This window comes from Scophthalmus maximus, chromosome 14 (genome assembly GCF_022379125.1).
Source record: "Scophthalmus maximus strain ysfricsl-2021 chromosome 14, ASM2237912v1, whole genome shotgun sequence".
Classification (NCBI taxonomy): Eukaryota; Metazoa; Chordata; class Actinopteri; order Pleuronectiformes; family Scophthalmidae; genus Scophthalmus; species Scophthalmus maximus.
Genome location: NC_061528.1, coordinates 12,885,024 through 12,907,205, shown reverse-complemented (window position 1 = coordinate 12,907,205; position 22,182 = coordinate 12,885,024). Strand labels below are relative to the sequence as shown.

General features: G+C 41.2%; 1 protein-coding gene across 2 annotated transcripts; it reads right to left on the bottom strand.

Moving 5' to 3' along the window:
• Positions 1–948: 948 nt before the first annotated feature.
• Positions 949–21,744, bottom strand: bard1 (BRCA1 associated RING domain 1). Of its 2 annotated transcripts, XM_035604150.2 has the most exons (12): positions 21,538–21,675; positions 21,282–21,376; positions 20,348–20,404; positions 19,162–19,310; positions 17,524–18,605; positions 16,813–16,893; positions 15,487–15,659; positions 9,267–9,393; positions 9,033–9,165; positions 6,983–7,075; positions 3,444–3,541; positions 949–1,457 (listed from the first exon to the last, which is right to left on the bottom strand). In XM_035604150.2, exons 2-12 carry the CDS (start codon positions 21,302–21,304, stop codon positions 1,110–1,112), a joined length of 2,364 nt encoding a protein of 787 aa, XP_035460043.1. In that variant the 5' UTR covers positions 21,305–21,376; positions 21,538–21,675; the 3' UTR covers positions 949–1,109. The 2 variants fall into 2 exon arrangements, with proteins under 2 accessions (XP_035460043.1, XP_035460042.1); XM_035604149.2 differs by lacking the exon at positions 21,282–21,376 and having other exon boundaries at positions 21,538–21,744.
• Positions 21,745–22,182: the final 438 nt, after the last annotated feature.

Genomic DNA, 22,182 nt, shown 5'->3' with positions numbered 1-22,182 from the left:
CAGCAGAAGACCTCTCAGTGCGCACACACACACTGTACCTGCGGACCAGCGTTGGCTGTGGGGAATGTAAACGCACACAAAGTTTTCCTTTTTATTCACAGCGAGTGCCAGAGCTGTGACAGAAGATTTAATTTCTTTGTTTTCCCCACTCTACACTTTATATCGAATGCCCATTGATCTTTTTTTAGGGGGGGGGGGCATACTCCCTCCGTTTGTATCAAACCGGCCTTTTCAATTAGATAATAAGCTAAGTATCTCTTCCAGGTTAAACCCATGCTGATTATGGAATACTCCGAAGGCCCTTTTTAAATATTGCAGCGGACAAGAAATTGATTCGAGTTCGACACCGACGAAAAGCTGAATTAACTTGATATTTCGTGCAACCGAAAAGAGCAAAGTGTTTTACATGTGTAAATGACGGACAGACGGATTGTCGCTGCATCGGCAGTGACGTGGATGTTGCTACGGTGAAGAGGGAGCGGTTTTCCAGTCAATCTAATTTCTAACCATTACCTGGGTCACGGGTTAGGCTGGGCTCACCCTCAGAGACGGACGGGGCGAGAAGTCTGGAGCAGATTGCTGTTCCTTCACATTAAACGGCGTCAACTAAGGTGGTTTGAGGATTCTCATTAGCATCAGAGACATTTTGTAACTGGTGTTCTTTAACCTGCAATGAAGGGAGGAAACTTTCACTATTGCTCAACAGTATCAAGCAATGAGATGCATCAACTATAATCAAAGCCTCTTTTTTACAGAGTAATAGGTTTGGTTTATATATTGTTTTGTTGTTTTGCTTGATTCAGTTTTGGTCAGACTCCTTGTCACAACTTATAACAAAATCAGACCCATGGGAGACTCCGGATCCCTAGGTAGGAACAACTGGTTTATATTGACAGTATCACACTCTTAGCTCAAAAAAAAAACAAAAAAAAACCCCAACTCAAAGTATGTATTTCAGCATCTTCATAAAAGTTTTAATGTCTTGTTTTCGTGATTTACGTCAACTTGATCACTTTGTATTTAAAAAAGGATAAACACACATTATTACCATGCTAAATGATAAGTGACCGTGAAAAAACATTATTTAATATGTACAAAAGAAAATGTGTCTAGAGCAATGCCTGAGGTTCTGACACAGGGAGGAGCCGGAAGGCTGCGATGCAGTCGATGATCCAGGTGGAGGGAGCTGACCATACCTTGCCTCGTCTGACCACTGTGGGCTTGTGAGGGCCCAGGGGGTCGAAGATGATGTACTGGGTGCAGAGGGCCTGGTCAGAGCCGGGCAGGGCGTGGTAGGCGGCGGCGCTCAGGGTTTGTGTCACATCGCTATCGGGCTTGGGCTGTCGGCTTAGGAGTTGACCTCCTCCCTCCCGCAGCAGCTTGGTGAGCTTGTCTTTGGCCGGCGCCTTGAAGGAGCCCAGCAGGAAGAAGAAGCAGCCATCGAAGAGTGGTGGCAGCTATAAAAGATGATGTTTAGAAAGAGGAAATTCAAGTATTCGTGGAAAAATGTTGTTTTTTCCCCCCATACCTTCGTCGAAACTATTACTTCCTTGTGAATCGAAAACATGGCTGAGAGGAGAAAAGACCGGTCTCTATTATCGTCTTCCATTAAATCGTAATACAAAAAGATTAAACCTCAGTCTTTGTGAGAACAGAGGCAGAAGGATTAAAGTCTCCCCTTTTGTGTATGATGAAGTCCAACACTGAATCATTTTCAATGTCACTGAATCTAAGCTCTCATATTACCAAGAGTCAGTTTGGAAGCTTTGTATTTACTTCTTAACTGCAGAGACAAAGACATTTTTTATCGTGCCGTTCTCAGAACCACTAAAGAATTGCTGCTTTTCGTCTTCATTCACAGCATCAATGAACTCCCAATTTTTGGGCTTTAAACTGGCTCTCTATGGTTTCCACACTTTTTTTTGTTTTCTCTTTTTTTGTGATTAAGATTGATGTGATTTGTTGTTTTTCTTCAATATTTGATTCAGATGAATAAGGAAGAAACCAGCAGTGGGTTTAAACAGTGGCTTAAATTTATAAATTATAGATAAATGTACAGAGGGGTACAAACCTGGTGTCAGACCTTTTGGAGCCCACTGCACTTTGCAGAATTCTCAGCATTTTGTTTACAGCACATAGCATGCTGGAATTAAATGTCATCAACATTCAGTGAAATCACTGGACATTGACCTACTCTGTTCACACACGGGCTCAATCGTACATTACACAGACGTTGTCGCTGGGAGGTGGCAGAGCAGCTCACTTCAATGTCCGGTCCAACTGATGCAGACATTAAGAGTTCTCACATACAGCTCCTCCGGGTAGTGTCTAGAGAAGTTCAGGGTTGCAGTGCATGTGTGGAAACCGCTTACCAAAAGAAAGAGTGGTAATAATCATGTCTGACTGGCCAGAATTAAAACTATAACTCTGTATTATACTCTGCTTCTTAAGCCTCTCAAGGTCATTCACCTCCTCAGGCATCAAACAGTAATTCGCATTATTATGTATAAATACAGTAGAATGAGTCTAACATATAGGCTACTGTTGGACTTGTTTTAACCACATCGAATAGGTGGATTTAATCAGATTATTCTGGCACAAATCAGCAGAAAAATACTTTTTTTTATTTATACAATTTTATCCAAACGATGTATAAAAATACCAACAGCATAAGTATTCGCCCCTTCTCATCAATATTTAGCAGAGGCACCGTTAGCAGCAAGCAGAGCCTCCAGTGTGTGTCTGTATCAGCTCTTCCATCTAGACAAAGCAGTGTCCCAATTCTTCTTTGTAAAAAAAAGGAAAACAAGCTCTGTCAAGAGTCACGGCTACTGATGAGTGAGCAATTTTCTAAATCTGCCACAACTTATTGTTTAGATTGAAGTCGAGACTCTGACTTGGCAACTGCAGGGAATTGAGGTTGTTGTTGAAGCGTGTGTAGTTTTGGTTTCATTTGGAGTTGTAGTCTTTCTGGAAAATAAGTCGTCTGAAATCACAGTTCTGCTGCCGTCTGCAGCAGGTTTTCCTCCTTACATCGCCACAACATCATACTGCCCGGCTTCAAGGTGACGATGGGGCGTTTCTGCTGATGTATGTTGTTTGGATAACAACAAGCGTGGCCTTTTTTATATTTTATATGGTCAAACATCCCCGCCTTCCCTTACTGGTACTTTTCCGTCTGTCATTCTGCATCTGTTTGTTTCCATCTATGTATAAAGGTTGACGGCACAAAGATATATCTGTAACATAGCAAAGCTAAATCAAGACAGTCCAAGTTCGTACATTTAAAGAGTCCAAGCTGGTACAATTAACGGCAGATGTGCTGTTGAATAACGACCATGCACCACTGCTCGGAAAAACAATGGTTTTCGGGGATTGATGCTCTAGAAAATCAATACATATCATTTTCATATGCTAAATGTGTTTGTTTGTGTGTCATTTACCAGGCTACATCTGTTGATGCGACTGCGCTGGGGGCCTTCTCCTGCCTCATGCTCAGTTTCGGGCATCCACTTGCCTGCCTGCAGACATGCCTCCACCCCTGGCATCCGAGAGAGAGAGAGACAGAGAGACAGAGAGAGTAAAGCCACAGCTAATTATGTTGATTTGAAAGAGTGTGACAAGGTAATTGTGAATGGAGGATGACAAAGCTTCTGTCTGCTTTTATCACAACGAGTTGGAGGATTTCAAGTATTGGTAAAGCTGCAGTTGTTGACAGCGAAAGATGCCCACAGCAAGATGGAGTTAATGATGCAACCCTCGTTTTAAGTAGCTTGCACTTAAGCAGAATTCAAGCATCATCTCTTTTTGTCTCTGGAGGTTTTAAAGAGTCACACTGGAACTGTGTGACAGTCAGCATCCTGGCTTTCTCCAGAGTTAGAAAGAACCGTTTGTTCTAAATTCTAAAGGAAAGCATCTCTAAAGAGAAAAGTTCTTTTGAGAGATGTGGAGGGGTGGATCACACATTTTAGTCACCTTGTCACCCTTACAGATTAAAAAAAAAAATGCTTCTGAACATGACAAAGATTATTTTTCATTCAGTAAGAGTTCTATTACTAAGTATCATATGCTGGGGGTGTATTGAAAGGTGCAAATCTAAACATTTTAAAAGTAGGATTAGATTTGGTTTGGGAACAAAATAAATGTGTAAAGGATGTCGAGTAGACGCCTGGCTTGAAAGGAGACTTGCAGTGCAGACTTCTCGCAACGTTTCCGACCGTGACGGAAACAAACATATCCACGGGCCTAATACTCGTCTGCAAGGTATCTACATATCTACATTTTACCACACTCACACAACCTTGTAATTCATTACACTTTCAGTTGCAGTTTAGTGTTCAACACTGTTGCTTCCAGCGGCAAGATATGGTGACATGAACAAATTAGGGTAAGTGTGTGCGTACACGCACGCTGTCACCATGCAGCTCCTGTCGTGAAATAGCAAATTACACACATATATACAGTCTTAGGAAGGGAGGGGTGGAGTGCAATTACATTTCTTCATCCCCCTTAATTACAGCCTTCATTTACAGGGACTACAGACTCGGGCAGAGAAGACGGGCGATATTGGGGTTAATCGCTCCGGACGACGGTGCTTAGGAGTCATTAGCATGTTTGCTAATTACAATCATATAGGCTGAAAGCAGAACACATCTTTAATCCTTTCCTTTCTAAGTCAGTGAATAAGCGAACAGCCCGGTGCAACCGCTTCCTTGACTAACCAGGAGAACTGGAACTGTGATTTGATTATGAAGGCAGCCACCGGAGACTAGGGTTTGACCGATATGAAATTCTGGAGGCCAACGCTGACCCCCCTCAACCGAGGCAGGGGGAAATTGCTCATTCTTTCTTGATAGTCGGTGTCCTGTAAACCACCGCCATGCTACACGAGAAAAACGAGAACAAGCGTCGAGGGATGCTCAGCGGCAAAAACACCGGCCACAGTGGAGACCTGGGTTCAGTCTCAAGTAGTAGCTTCTGCCGCAGGGCCCTGAACGTCCCTGTGGCTTTCCGCTGAGAGCTGGAAAAACAGCGAGGAAGAGGTTGCACTTGGTTGCAGAACAGTGGTAGTGGCTATGAAAAGCACCGACGGGCAGGGAAACACAGCTCAACAAACTGGGTGGTGAAAGAAAAAAAAAGAAAAAGAAGAGGACACACAAATTCAAAGTTGATGAGACAAGTGTGCAGGGCACCCTAACCCAGGTACCAAAAATCTCTTTGACAACACGTCTCGTTTTACTTCCCCTGCAGCCGACTTTCTCCCAATATGTCCCTGTTGACTTGCTTTCAACATTGCAAGGGAGATGTTTTATTACATTTTTATCTTCTAAATCAAACGGGGAAATAAGAGCTAGCCATCTTTTCATCGCTCTTCATATTGAAGCCTTGCCGCACATAGATTCCCAGATTCCCTCCCCTGGTCACCCACCTGCTCCATTTGGCAGTCAGACATGTAAACGGGTGTGTGCGCACACAGCGGCAGCAGGAACGAACAAATTACCTGAAAATTAGCTGTTGCAAAATGTTTTTTTGAAGATATTCCATGTGGTGAGGAAAATAACAAATAATGTGTATGTTTGTTTTTCCAGACGTAGCAGCTGATTTCATCTGAAAAACTGCATTTCAAATGAATTTAAATGAATTTGGTATTAAAGAGGAATTAACACCAAAGCCTCACAAGGCCTTTAATCCACATCAAAGAGGCATTTTCCATATCCCACATTGCAGCCTGGTAACACTCATTCAATAAAAGTGTTGTCGTGTTTTTAATAAAGGTTGGATGTTGAAGTAATGATCTGCAGATAACTTTGTGGTAGCTTTTTCTGAGACGGAGGTGGTGAGCGAGTTTAACATTATCTGGGATTTGGGAAGGACATAAAATCCATGAAGTTATACCAAAATAGTTTGTGCAGCATCTGTTCTGCACTGTGGTTCCAAGAGTCCAATATGTCATGTAGGGGTAGCAGATGAACAATACCTTAACCCTGAAAGAAAGATGCATATCCCTTTAAAAACCATGCTGCAAATCGTTACTTATGCACAAGTTCTCTATCACTTGGTTTTGAAAATGTTCACCAAAGGTATTTGTTTTAGTAGCTAGTATCCATGATGAATTGAATTTACCAAGTTCAAATGTAATGTTGGAGTCTATGAGGAGCTAAGCTAACCAGCTGATGGGGGTATAATTGATGTTCTCATCTAACAATCCAGAAGAAACCAAATATACAAAGTACTCAAAAGTTTGAAGAGTTCCTTTAAGGTTAAACATAAGCGGGAATACAGCCTGATTTTATAGGATGGGTGCTGCTGCAAACATGCACCTTATTAAAGCAATGTTATTCAGATAAATTATTTTCCTATTTATTCAAGTTTTTACCATCTTCACGTTCTCTGCTCTATGTTTTTAGTCAGTGTGTGTTTTTATGTGAGCACCATAGAGTAGCATTTTGAATTTTGTTGTATGTACTTACAATGATAATAAAGTCAATTCTGATTCTGATTTAGTAGTCTGGAGAGACTATGGAAGATAAATCAATAACAGTCCCTTGTGCTCCTTTGTCTAATGAAAATCAAACATCTGTGTATCTGGTCAAACTATAAGATCATATCTAGCATGTGGTTAAAATGGTTACTGTGGGAAACATTTACATCCACAGACGACATTGAGTCTACAAATATATTAATTCACAAATATGGCTCATGTTATCCAGAGGTGCAGTGATGGAAGCGAGTATTTAAGGAATCCACACTGATTTGATGACTATCAGGAGTGAAATGATCGAAGCACAAAACACCACAACTTCCAAACATAACTCATGTCATTCATTGTCTTGGTGAACTTCAGGATATTTTGGATATAATCTGCTTCGGTGTCAGTTGAGTCCGAAGTTTCCCTCCATTCCAACAGCAACACTGCCTAATGCGACATCAAAAATAGCATCCGCAGACGACTGCTACAGCCGACGGTTCACTCCATACTTACAGCTGAATCTGACAACCCAGCAGCCAGCGAGAAGACCCAGGAGGGTAGAGAAAGTGGTGGGCATGTGTCCTTCTGGCACCACGACGTGGCTTACTGGAGGGTGAAGACAGACACACACATGCATCAAAGTCAAATTGAAGAGGCACAAATGAGCTGTGCGACACATGCATGGGTAGCTGCAGCTGTCCCCTCGCATGTCTGTCACATTCTGCAGCTACACGGTGTTAGTGGTGCGCACCAGGACCGAATGTAATGTAATGTGATGTAAAAGATGCTCTCAAGTGCAGGATAAAATATGACATCACAATATAACTTAAAACTCTTTATTCCACAAGCTGTATTTTAACTAAACAATTGAATCATTCACCAATTGAGAGGATTCACTGGGTGATATGGGGAACCTTATTATCAAGATTGAAAAAATATTAAAACTTCATAAAACAAGATTAAGTATTCATAAGATTGCTCGTAGGTAAATGGTAATGTTACATTGCTAACATGCTGCTGTTTAGCAGGTGTAATGTCACCGTGTCATCATTTTAGTTTAATTTTTCAGCATGATTACATTTGCTCATTGTATCCAAGTGTAGTTTTGTTGGTAGTGGTTAAAAGCCAGTGGCAAATTTTGATGTGAAAATAATAAATATTACAACTGATCCTTAAGGAACAGGAATGTTTGTCTCATTCAGTGTACTATACATAAATAATAATAAGCTTCAATAGCTCATTCGTATTGAATTAAGATATTCGATTTATGCAACAAAATAACACAACATAGTTCTACTTTAAGTAGATATCGATTGATGAAACGGATTTATCATTATTATGATCTTCTAATTTACATTTTTTTTCTTATATTACAACAGTATTCCCAAAATCTTCGATTTATCAATATTTATATATTATTTCATATTATATATTATATTCTTATATATTTTATTCCGTTAATGTAGTGCATTTCCTCACTGTTAATAATTTACTGATGTCCACTACTTCACTGGGGTAAATAAGTTAGCTTTCTGTAAACCCGCCAAACAGTTAATTGCAACACATCAAAAGGTCGAGCAACAGCTGATTTAATAAAATGCGTCAGACAAAGACACATAATTATAAGTTCATTAAAAATTAAATACGGGCTGACTGCCTCTTCATTCAACAAGTGAGCACAGATGACAAGCGCAAAATGAACATAATTATATCTCGGGGGCAAAACCCGTCTTACATTGTGCACTAATGGTGGATTTGTGTGAAATTTGTTGCTTTGAATTCAAAATGTAAAAAACGTTCTCTGAAAGCATCAACTTTCGGCCCTGCGGTCAGAGGAAGGGGAGTCATGAAAAACACTTCTGTTTTTCACGAGGGCTTATTCATCACCCTGACAGCACCCCCAAACATTTTATGAGGAATGATTTCAATTACTTTAGCTCTCTGGTATTCTCCCAGCCATTACTATGCAACAGTGAAGGAGCTCCTGTATCACAATGATGTATACAGCTCTAAAAGCACTTGTTAGTTACTGTTGAACTTTCAGGAGTGATAATGCTCAAGCACCTACTGTTGACTTTTACAATACAAGTGGGTCTGTGTTAGATGGTAAAGCCTATAAAAGCTGGGCTCTGCAGGTATTGTAAAGGACCATTCAGATAAAAAAAAAATATCTCTTAGGTGGTGGTCTAACTGCACAGTAAATAATCGTCATAACAAACATAACGATCAGGGCGAGAGAATTCCACGACCGCAGAACCTGTTGGGCGATTGAGCCTGAAATGTGCCTATTTAATACATCTCTCAGTTGAACGGGACATTCAAATGATGGTTGATTACCTTTCAGAGTGTTTGGCAGTAAACAAGTTTACTAGCCATGGTCCCAATATACCGGTAATTGGCTGTTGGCTGCTGTTAATTTGCAGTGTTGCTGTGAGCCCATGTGTCACAAATAAGAACATTAAAAAGCAATCATATGCAAACATAATCTAAGGGGCTTCGCTTGGAACACTGAGGTGGTTTTAAGCCCACTGAGGAAGTTGTGTCTTAATCGTACCAACATTACCTGAGCCAGAAAAGGTGTCAGCCATCCTCCCTCCCAGTAGCTGTCCCAGGTTGGCCAGTTGAAGCTGGGCCGGATGACACAGCTTGCTGGCCACAAACATCACCATTTCATCCCTCCTCGCACAGTTACTCGTCTGAGAAAAGACAGAGGCACAAAGTTCAGAAATGTCTCTGGCTAAAATGCAAGAATATGAGTACTCTGGCCTCAACAATTCCAAGGCACATGCAGACGCACCACAGAGAGGCTGGCTGAGGGGCTAACAGACGGATTAGCACACTGGGTTCCTTCGGAGGCTTCCTGGAAAATCTCCCGCATCTCCAGACTCACCGCATAATCTGCAGGACGTTTTCCATACAGATTTCTGTGGAGAACATTCAAAAAGATAAAGTGTGTCAGTCTCAAAATACATTCGCGGCATCTCTGAGCACAAGGACAAAAACAACAGAGGTTATTATGTACATTTGGTCACGGATACAAAAAAATAAAAACATCAACTCAATCTAAATGTCCTTAGGTTAAAACATGCAACAAAATTTTGAGTTCTGTAGTTGTATATACAGTATATTGTGTGACAGTAATTATCCACAGCATCTATGAGCTAGTATTAAGTTGTGTAATAATGTTAAAATATGAAAACAATTTTAATTTACCTTATACTAGTTCAACTTGGGCATTGTGTGTACAGAATGACAACAACAAGAATAATACAAATTGCTGCAAATAAGGTGACAAACTGATTAAATGTTTCCAAACGCCAAACCAAAAGTCTTCATATCAGATTAAAAACTCAAGTAAGATTCAGGGTGAGCAAAGCATATAGTATGAGGAGATTTTAAAGATCATCTTGACTCTGCAATGCTTATTTCCTTGATCTTTCCAGAGTCTTGGGGCCCTGACTGCAAAGCCTCTAAGCGCTGTGGTTTTAAGGAACATGATTTGAAGTAAAGCACAGTGATCTGATAACCTATACTCTTCTGGCCCATGAGCAATCGTACACTCTCGTTCTTGTCTGCTGCGACTAGCGAGACTTATAAAACCTTTAAATCTAATGAGTTAATTAAACTACATTTTGTAACCAAATGTCCTTGTTTATGTCCTGACCAACTGCGCATCTGAAAAAGCTTTAAAAAGATAAGGCAGCTCATAAATCCAAAGTGAAGTCTTCGACAAGGTAGTCAATCTGTCATATCAGTTCATCATTCTCAGCAAATTTTGGTTGTTGTTTTATGTCTGGCCAAGCAGGACATTAAAAATCAACATTTGCCAGTCCAGAGCTCAGAGAAAAAAAACCTATTTGACAATATCACACCCCGCTTGTTCTGTGAAACTGGTCACGCATGTGTGTCATTCACTTGTTGGAGCATAATTGTTTGATGAGGTTGAGTTGAAATATATACTCTACTTCATTCATAGGTCATCATGTCCTTATACAGCCCACCAGACTCACTAATGCAAAACCTACATCAGATATCAAAGGGTTGCATAGCTTCACTGACAAAAACTAACTTTTTTCTCTCAATAACATACATTTATTTTTTACAATTTAACTGTGATACACTACACCCCCTTAGAACACAGTATGTGCAAAGGAGACTCAGCATAATCTCAAAAGATGCATTATGCATATAGACTCACAGAGATGAAACTGCAACCACCCCCAAGCTACCATTCTGGACACTGAAGAGACAGCTTCAAACTATGTGTCCTTAAGTTTGAGAGAGTTAAAAGACAAAAAAGACTGTGGTCACCTTGAGAAAAGAGGGAGAGGAGAAAATATTAAGGAAAGCACAGAAGGAGGAGGAGGAGACGAGACGGAGAGAGGGAACCAAGCCCCGGCAGGTCGTCTCTGAAAGATTAGGCGTCAGCAAAGATAACACCTGGGGGACAATTAATAGGTCCACTGGTCCATAAAATAATTCATTTGGATTCATACCCGGAGCCACATACAGCCAAGCAAATACAAACAAACATAAGTGTCCCTGACACTTATACATATGCAGACACACACAAGCTGGTTTATGCAGTCGCACGTGAGAAGACTAGCTCGAGAAAAATAATAACGCGTGGAAGAATGTGCGGGAGGTAAAGTCACAAACACTCTCCCACAAGCCTCTGCTTCAGCACACGAGTGGGAGGACGGCAGTGGTGGTTCGAGTGGGTACCCACTGCCACCGTGACTCTTACTCTGACCAGGGGGAGGAGATTCAAATATTAATTTCAAGGTCCAAACAAATACAGAGAAGTGTTGCATGGCACAATCAGATCACCCCTAACACCATCTATTGGCTTTCTACACAACATCCCTTTTTCATCAATAAACCACACACAGTACTAAGACGGTTGTAACATAATAAGAATAAAGTCGCAATTGCGACTATATTCGCAATATTCAAAGAATATGTACAGAACCTTGTGCAATGTTTTCAAAGTCCTGACACATATGATAATCTGATGCTGGAGAATTAAGTATTTTGTTATATGTAAAACTTAACAAGATGCTCCACGTTCCTCATTTTAAATGATCTGAAATGACATGTAGCCTAAAATTATGACTTTATTCTTGGAATATTTATCCTCAAAATCTGGCCTTAATACTGACAAAGAACCACTAGCTTACCTGTTATGTAAAACTGAATGCATTAGAAGAAAATTTAAATCTATAAGTAATTAGATCTCTGCTGTAAAACCAAACGCAAACATATTGGGAAGTCGATCACAATTCGAACTGAGCTTAAGATCACTGAACATGTAATGGAGCTTTTAAACTATGTCAGCTCAGCAGTAAGTCTGAACAGGAGTCTAATGATAGAAGCAAGTGATGAGGCATCGGGCGAGGGCCTGGATGCATTTTTAATCAAAAGGTTCATTAGTTAATTTCCCTCTAAAACAATCCACTCTGAATTTGTCCCGATGGTTGGATCGTGTGGGTGATACAGCTTCGATTGATGATAGAGCACGTTACCCAGCCAACGCCCCCATTAAACTCTATAGAAGTATTTTGTATTGCACTGTAATTGTTATGCAGGTCCCCTTCTCTTGACGGCAAACTGTTTATATCATCACAATTAATAACTTTGCTTGATGCTCCTAAAAATAGCCAATTTCGAGGCAAATAATAATATTACAAATGTCATGAATGAACAAAGAAAATAGTGAACAAGAGTCAAATATCATCAGAGCTGTGCGCTATGTTTCAACGTGATGATGAAACTTTTAACACTAACATTAGACAGTTCACGGAGTATATCTCCAAGACAGGAAGAAAAGAGAAAATGACATCCACTCTCTGGAAGGTGAAAGTATTGTCATATCCATTTTGTCTTAAAGGCTCCCGGTGGAGTTTTCTGCTAAACCCCCTCCAAAAAAATCACAGATTCTCTTTAAAAAAAACACACTGTGTGTATCATTGAGGTCTAAAAAAACTTGAGTTTCTTTCCTCATAAAACATTTGCAAACCCGACTTTGTTTGCACTCAAACATAAACCGTTTTCGCCCATCTTATTTGCTCACCTTTTCTTCACTGCCTTTGTTGGCACATTGCTGTGTTTTTCAGTATTTTGCCACTTATTGTAGATCATTGTGATAGTGTCAAAAATTGCTAATAAATGTTTATCATGTCAATTGCGCGGTAACAAACCAAATCGGGAGTTGGCACCCACTCAAACAAAACTTTGTTCTATAAAATATCTAACGCAATGTCAGGATCAAATGTTGAATCTATGCATTTGCTGATGTTAGTTGGGGACAGTATTTGTATTACTAAATAAAGTACTGTAGTCAGTGTTGGACGTAATAACCAGCTGCTAACATTTGGTGATTGTCATTTCTTTTTGTATTATGGCTCTGTCTGGATACTGTGTATGTGAGGCAGGTGATGATAAATAACATCTGTATGGATCCAGTGCTTCAGGTTTAAGGTGTTCATCAGCAGTGAACCACCAGCCAATTGAAATGCATTGGGCATCTTGTTTCCCCACATCTCATAAATACAGATCCATTTTCAAAGTGCACTGACATGAACATAAGAGGTGACATCTAAGAGCCCTAATGATATGGATGGGGAACATTATTCCTTTCAAGGGCCATTTCAATTGTTGTAACATCCTTTGAAGGGTCATACTAAATTATTGAACACATCTCTAATGTGATGGGTGGAACTGCACCTCTATAATAGTTGATAGTCATGATGATGATACTCACAGCTGGTTTTTCCGGTTTATATAAGTCAGTCACAAGTGGAACGGAGTCTTTGTGAGGAATAAAAAAAAACTGCTCACAGCAATAAGTTCTCCGAAGAAATGACTTAAATGCAAGTCTCCCCGAAATGGAAAAATCAGGTAGATACAATTTCTAGAATCAAGAATTCGTAAATGCAATTTATAGAGCTCGGGCCGAGGGAGGTTGATGAACCGAGCTTGGAGCTTGTTGGTTTGCAGCTCAATGGTTTTGTGTTGTAGTTTATCAGGCAGATCAGCTGATTCCACATGAAAAGGGATAACAAAAAAAGAAAGGCTTGTTTTGGCTGTATTTTTTAATCTTAGGCAAGAGAGAAATGTTCTTGCATTTTGCATCAGTGTTCATTCTTCAATGCCAAATCAGCACAAACTTACACTTTGGAACCAATTTTCTGTGTCTGGTCTGAGAAGTTCTATGGCGGCAACAAATTCTGCATGAGGTTCAGCTGGCCCACTGTTTAAAACATATTCGTATTCACTTTAGAATTTGCCACACACGTGCACACACAAAAACACAGAGGAGCAATGAAGATCTGCAAGTGTGTGAGAAAGGAGCCTGGGGCAAGGATTGCATTTATCTTGCAGAGTCCTGACAGAGTGGCCCAATCGCTGGAAACTTTTTTGCCTAGCAGACACGTAATAAAGGTAAAGAGAAGGAAAAAGTAAGACTCTGAAATCAGGATTCATCAAAGCAAAGCGGCAAATAAAATCAAATGAAGACAAAGGATGGAAATGAACATTTGCAACTCTTTGTGATCGTTTATCTTTAATGAAATGAAGGATAAACGGTCGCAGAGAGAGCATTTACTGACCAACACGCTGACCCTGATCAACCACTCTATTGATCCCACTGATAGACCAGCATTCTCTCCCTCATTATGGACGTCGTGCTACAGAGCTATCCTGCCTCCGCAGGCCAGAAACGCTGATACAGCATCAACTGATTGCCCAACAAATAATCAGCATCAATCGATCTCCTTACATTGGTGCACCTACGCAGTACACTAACACACGCCCTGTCCTTAATTATCAAGGGCTGGATGCCTGGTGCAATGACTGGAAAACAGGAACTCAACGATTAATCAAATAACTGGAAAATAAGCACCAGAGCACAATAGCAGAAGCCCCTCTACGATTTAATACAAGGTAACTGCGTTATACACAATAACTTAGCAAAAATGTTGCGTTGCGGTTGAAAGGCATTTGGGAAGCATTTTGTCAACCTCTTCTACACTGAAGAGTGGAAATAACCCATTCTGGATTCAGGGATGTTGTTTTTACTAGGTGTAATAAGCATAGGAATGTGCCAGAATCAAATTTTTCTTGCTTTGATAACTGGGGCAAAGAATATCACGGAAAACAAATTTATAATGAAATCTATTTTTTTTTTCCAAGATTACACAGAAGAAATATTTTTTTAAATATAGGAGAAATATGCAGCAGACTTTAAAAAATAATCTCTTGTGTTATACTCTGACTGGTGGATGCTGCATTTTTTTCAAACGTAACCTTGCATTGCCTGGAATACCGCAGTTCATTTTTGACCACAATGTCTCTGGAGGCATTTTGATAGACCTTCAACCAATTAAAACAACAAGACGTGTGACTTACTGTATCAACAGAGAGTGTAAGTGAGGGGGTTGTTCCTCTTTCAGAGAAAATAGACCCTGCAGTTTGTTAAATACTGTCACTTTAGTGGATTCAGATATATAAATATATTAAATAAAAGGTCATCCATCTCCGGACAGATGGACATCTGTCTGAATGGGAGGGAGCCAAGACCAATCTGGGAGATCAAATAAACCTGAGCTAAATTATTGGTTTGCTTTCCAGGCTGAATCAAAATGATACAGTAGTAATTTTAGCCATGGGTAATGTTTTTCAAATTCATTTAGTTCAATATGATCTCGAGTGGCAGGGACCATAATTGTTTTTTAGTACAAGGTGAAAAGATTGTCTTTGGACCACAGCTATTAGAAAATCTTGTTTTCAGGTCAGAGCTTCTAGAGGATTCTCACAGAAGGCCAAACACCCCCTCGACGCAGTTAATCACTTGTTCTGCGCCAGACCTTTTTCACAGAATGACCCACATCATGTACAGCTCTTGTACAACCTCATGTGCAGCTCAACCACTCTTGTGGTGGTTGACTTTGTGCATATCACCTGGAAAACCAAGATACAGCAATTATAAAAATAAATAAAAAACTTATACAACTTACAGTACGTTCTGTGAGGCTCCATGCTGCAGCAGCAGTTTGACAATGGCTGGATGCCCGTTCCTCACGGCGTCATGCAGTGGAGAATCGTTTTCATAGCCAGGTGTGTTCAGTAGAGCTCCCCTCGAGATCAGCGCCTCCACAACTTCCACGTGACCCAGGTTACATGCTTCGTGCTGGAGCGAAAAGCACAACGTTCAGAAGTTATCCTGATCTGCTTTGATCTGTTTTTTCTCTCTCACGCTCACTAAAAAGAAAAACTAAAAAAACAACAACAACAACAACAACTCCGTATTCTTACTTTGGATTCTAAACGCACATCTATATTCAATCACTGTAAAATACATATTTTTTTCCACATGAAGCTGTCAGTGGGGGATGATGCTTCAAAGCGATTTTGATTTTCTGTAGGTATAGATCCAACATGCATTTTCTCCTTGTGTATAATACATAAAGGTAGTCAACTTGGTAACTGACAAACAGATTTTACTGCTTAATCACATTCCGTTAGTTATGTAGAGAATAATTCATACCGAGTTTGTGGTTTGATAAAAGTGAATGTTTTCCTCACATCTTCACAAATCCAATATGTTAATTTGGGAATGAGATTAAGACGCGAGATTAAACTGGGCAAGTGAAAAGGTTGTTCAGGCAGCATTTTAAGATGTTACAGTGCGTCATATGGAGACTTTGAGCTACACTATTCAAACAGCTCAGACTGTGTTGTGGGGTGGGACAGGATTCATAAAAATGGCTGTACCTGCAGTAATTGACTCACTCAGGATTCATTTCTGTCTTGTGGGCATGTTTTAGAATTACGTTAAAAGTAGAGATAGTATATTTCACAATTTTTTCTTTTAATGATTCAACAGACTGACATAAACATGTTTTTTGGTGGCAGTTGAAGACAGCACAAACCACCTCTCACACAGCAGAAATCGGTGTAAATTTGCAGAAAAATGCAACAGCAACAGCTTATAAGACGAGAAAACTAAACTTGCATGAATACTCACAACAGCAACATAACACACACCGGCTGTGCATGTTGGTTTAGAAGCCAAGAACAGTAAATAGCAAGATGCAAATGATGCAAGAGTAGGCCAGAGGAATAAAAAAAACATAGATTAATTGTGTGTAACAAAACGACAATACCTCAGGTTATCAATAAGAAACACCACAGTTCTCTTTTATAAAAGGAAACCAAAGAGAAAAACCCTGACAGTGTAGAAAAACTGTTTTAATCTAAATATTGTTGTTTTTGTTGATGAAACATTCTGTCCGCACAACAAATAAATCTCTCAGATGTATGACTGGTCTTATTAGTCTTACCAGGGGTGTCCACCCAGCGTTATCCTTCAGGTTAGGGTCGGCCCCCTGGTCCAGCAGCTCCTTGACAGCTTCTACATCTCCCTGAAGCGCCCGGAGAGAACAACAAACCTGAGGTCAGAATTGCAAACTTGTAAACGTAACCCTTCAAACGCGGCCGCTGATCCCAGTGTTCCGGAGCCCCAGTGTTTATCAATCACACTCCACAGTGGCCCATTGATTACCTTGTCTGGGATCCAGAGGGGGATTACAGCTGTGTTTACACGGATTACAGTAAAATGGTTTATTCTCAGCGGACCGGAATATGGCTGTCTGATCATCTGAAGACAAACACGTTCCACTGGGGAGGCTCAGTAAAGAGGGGATATTTAAACCAGCAGATCTGTGCTAAATGCCATTTGAAAGAAACTATAAGAAAATTATGGAACGTGAAAGGTCAACTTTACAATCTCATCATTTTAAATTTTGACCAATAATAATTTTGAGGGACAGCAAAATCTAATTTAATTTAAATTCAACGAAAATATATATATATATATATATATATATATATATATATATATATATATATAATTTTGTTTATTATTCAAATGCCTGATTCATTTAGGATGTAGTGCATAAAACGCTGCAGACCACACTTGCTGAATGCTACAGAAAATGGAGTGAAACAAATAAGTTAAATCATTGAACGCGTGTCAAAAAAAACCTCCCTACCTTGATAGCAGCGAGATGTAGCAGGGTCTCCCCTTTGTGGTTCCTCTTCATGACTGCAGGGCTTCCTGAGCTCGGCCGCCCAAGAGCTGCACCTGGAGTACCGGGAGATTTTCGGCCCACAGCAGCTAAATCAGACGGGCTCTGTCCTCGCTCTTCTCTGCAGATGTTGTTGTTGCTCTTTTCATTCCTGGGGCTAGTCAAAAATGGACGGATGAGGACGACTGGCGATATCTGACCCGGCGATTTTCTCCTCCGGCCTGGTGAGACCCTGGGCCTTTTTGGCGTGGTCTCCAATGGGCCAATTTTCTCCACCAATCTGGTTCTTTTTGAGGAATTCTTTGGAGTAGAAACGTTCACCTGTTTTTCAGGATCATCATTTGGCTCGAGGTCAATGGAGGACGGTGTGTTTTGCTGGATAACACTGTCAGACGTGTTTTGATCAGCCGAGGCATGGTAAATCATTTCAGTGGTGCTGCCTCCTGAGTGTCTCTCCCTCGCGTTGCTCTTTCCAGGGCTGAGGTCAGCAGAACTCCCCTGTGGCACTTCAGGCTGAGGCTCGTCAGAGATGACCGCAGGGCTTAGGAAGGAAACCCTTTTACTGGATCTCCTTGTCCCTTCAGCACAGTGCTCCTCCTTTTCCTCTGGGGTATCTACCTCCTCGGTGACCCCCCATTGTTTATTGATGGCCTCCAGTCTCGTCTTCTTCATTTTCTGCCCGGTATGCTTTCGTGTGGTCCTGGTGGCTCCCCGTGCCAATGCCTTCCTGCTGGCGGCATTTGTCTTGGTTGACCTCTTCTTCCTGTTAACGTTTTCGGTGTTGCGTCTTTGAGAAGAGGAGCCGGAGTCTTGGGAGGACGAGGTGAAATTGAAAACTGACAAGTCCTGGTGTTGAGCAGTAATCGTGTCTGGCTGTGCTGCAGCTGTTTCTCCAGTGGACCTGTTGTCCGGCGCGGTGACCTCTGAGGGCCTCTCCACTGTGCACCGTACCTTGCGGCTGCGGGGGCTGAACCAGATCTTGAAGTTCTTCTTGTGTTTTGAGACAGGGCTCGCAGGCTGTGTCTGAATCTCCGGAACAGAGGAGTCTGCGATGCATCAATGTAAAAAACACATTTCACAAAACAACCTCCCCACGTCCTGTAATGTATCCATTGTGAATGATAATAACCTTCCACTACTGATTGACAAAAGGATAACACCAAACTTTAAATTATGCCAGCCAATAACATTGACATCTGACAGAGGTAGAGAAGCATCCGATCAACTACCGAGCCCTTAGTTATTACTGTGCAAATTTAGACACAACAACCTGCAGATCCGTTCACATTTTAACAACAGGGCATAGAAAGTTCCCTTTCAATTCTTTGTCAAAGCTGCAATCTACTTGCAAAGTAAACACTACCATGGTTACCTGCATTGCAATTACTGTCATTACCAGGAGACTGGATGGGCAATAAAGAAAATAACCCACGGGAACAACACACTTATGCTGCCGTTCAGGGATTAGATGGGTGGAAACCAACAGAAGTAGGTGTGGCCACATGACCGCGGGGGGAAAGATAATGAGTAAGACAAGTTGGGATTTGAGAATAAAATTCTTATTTATGCCTTCAACTTGCTTTATTAACAGCCACCACCTACCTGGTGGGTCCATGGGATTGATCAGGGAGTCCAAGCCACAGAAGAGCTGTATAATGCTGCTCAGCTGCCTGTTGATCTGGATGTCCTTCACCCATGCAGGGCTGTGACACACCACGCAGCCATCTCCTGCCTGGGGGCCAGCACAGGACCTGAGCAATAAACACTCTCTGGATTAGAAGTCACAGTTAGGAAAAAAAAGAAGAAATATATATGGTATTGATTTACTTTTTAAGACCATTCAGTCAAGAAGAGACGGCATATATTAACGCTGCAGTTTATGCCCATAGACACATTAATTACCCCCGACTTTGTGGACACTTTTAGCACAGTTAACTGTGTATTGCAAGGAAACCATGCAATTGCCATGGTTGTGCAGTATTTCACTCTCACAATAAAAGATGCCCCATAAAATAAAAATTACAATCGACAAAAAAAAATGTTCCTGATGTATAATCATTTATACAAAGTCTGCCATAAAATTGTTTTAATTTTCCATGTCTGTCGTACTTTATGAAAAACCTACTATTATAGTGATGCTGCTTAAGTTGTTACTCATGATAAATACGTAACATAAATGCTAAGAGCAATAAATGATTGCTTATAATAACGGACTGACTGAGTGATCTAACAGAATATGAATCTGTCAATCTCATATACTTTTAATTATATATTCACTTGATTAATCAATTTTTTTTAAATAAAGTAATGTAAAAAAAAAAGTAATGTAGAGTAAAATTCACCAAAGGACCCTTCGCGTTGTGGTTATTTTGATTTGTCATAGCAGGAAAAACATGCTGAGTGTTTAAAACAACAGATATTAATAATAATAATTCTTAATATTATAATGGCGCCATTTCATTAAAGGGACAGTAAGTGATTTTGGAGAAAGCTTGTCTCTCTCTTTGTTGATGTTGTGATTTTACTGCTCCGGCCAGGCAGCGAACATGCGATCTCCGGTATGGGAATTATTTGTTTTTCTTTTACAGAGCCTGGGCTGAGCACACACAAAAGCGACACCTAACGGACAGTGAGGAAATATTCGCTGATTTTTAGAAACCGTGTATCGCTTTAGAATCGCTCACTGCCCCTTTGAGGTGCGCCAGTGAACCAGCACAATGCCAGAACCCTGGCAGTAGTGTGTGTTGTTAATGTCAGAGTGAAATATGTTTGACTGAAGCTACTTTACCTGCACACCATATGCTCACACGTTCCTAGACACACAGGTTCCTTCATCAAATTTGAACTGGAAAAAAATCAAAAACAACAACAGACAAAACATCAGAAATTGGTCGGCAAGGTCCATCTGAAGGACTAGTTGGGAGGAGCTGCAGTTTCATCAGAGCGCACATTGCTGGGAGAAGAGAAGCCCTCATCTGAAACATTAATGACCTACAAAACAAAGAGCCCGGTAGCATCAGCAGTCACTGCAGAGCCGGAAGAGAGAGAGAGAGGGAGCAGAGTAAACCTCTCCACACAACCTGCTGGAAGAGGACATGCCGAGCAGCTGCGTTGCAGTCTGGTCCGCATCGGACGGTGGACGGCGATCATCATTGGTGGGATCTCAGACCCCGCGTGGAGTACATTTACCATAACCTCTGCATCCGAATCCTTTAACACTGTGAAGGCCCCCTTCCTACACGTCATGCAGACTCTTCACCCGCCCCTTGGCAGATTGTGTAACAGCCTCTTCATCGGTGCAGTACGGTACCTCCACATCTTGCCAGTTCCAAAACTCTCAACTTAAACAAATCAACACATACACAATCACGCCATCGTGTGCAAGCGGCGCAGAGCAGCCACATCTGGACTGCACCTAAGACACAGGGCCCATTATGCAGCTCCCAATACCTCAAGTCTGCATAGGATTACGTTTACATCCACGTTCAGATTTTTAACTGCAGTTTCTCTTTTACCACACAATCACATCAGCGTGTTTATTCCCCAGGCATATCCAGCTGTGCACTGTCCTCTGCTGCAGAGTTCTGATGTTCCCCAAAACACACTGATTATTCATCTAGGATGCATTCACGGTTATGTTTTTATGACAGACTACTGTACTTCACTTTTTTAATGTGCACTGTGTTATCGTTGCACGGTGATTCTGTACATGTTCAACCCACCTCGAATGAATGAACGAGTTCATCAGTAATCAGCCATGTGATTGTCCAGGTGCTCGATCACGTCTCTGCACCCTGACGCCGGAGAACCGACTCGCCTGTCGTCGTCACAACCAGGTTATCAACAAGCACGTTGTTTGAAAAACAAGTTGCTGCACAAGCCCGGTTCCGTTTGACCGACATGTAACTGGCAGTAGTCGTGCACAGCAACGGCCGCTCCCCCGCCACCACAGAGCCAGTGCCACTGTCAACTACTCACCATTTGGAGCAAAGCAGCAGGCGGCGAAAGTTGTCGACCGCCTCCTTAGTGTTCCTCCAGTCGTCTGTCCGCGCGGGGACGTCGCCGTCCATGCCGAGGACAGGTTGTGTCCGTCGGCAGTGACTTTGTTCACGAACGTCAGATTACCAAACGAGCCGGACTCACTTCCTTGTTGCTGTTGCATCTCCCGCCGAAACGGCTTCCTGGGCCACGGTGATGACGTAAGTTCCGGCCCTGCCCCCTCAAACTCCAGCGCGTGCGTTTCCGTCAAACCCAATATCAAAATGCCTATAATCATACGTTTACTGATTTATTTATGGAACACAAAATGTGTCCATTGATACCATTTGTTTATTTAGCATCTATTTCTTCTACGTATTATGGGTCATTGGAATTTAACATCTGACGTGTGTACAATCACCAGTGTTGTGTGTTTCTGCTTCTACAACAACTTATCAGTCCAAAGTGGGCATTGTAAAGATGCATTCATGCATTGATCAAATGCCACTGTAAACAATTGAAGATGCACATGTGCAAACAGATGAGCTTTAATTGAAAAGTGTGCAAAAAACTAAACCAGCTCTCAGATTAAATAGCAGGCTATTTTTTATCCTATCTAAACAATATTAACATTGCTTGAGTCAT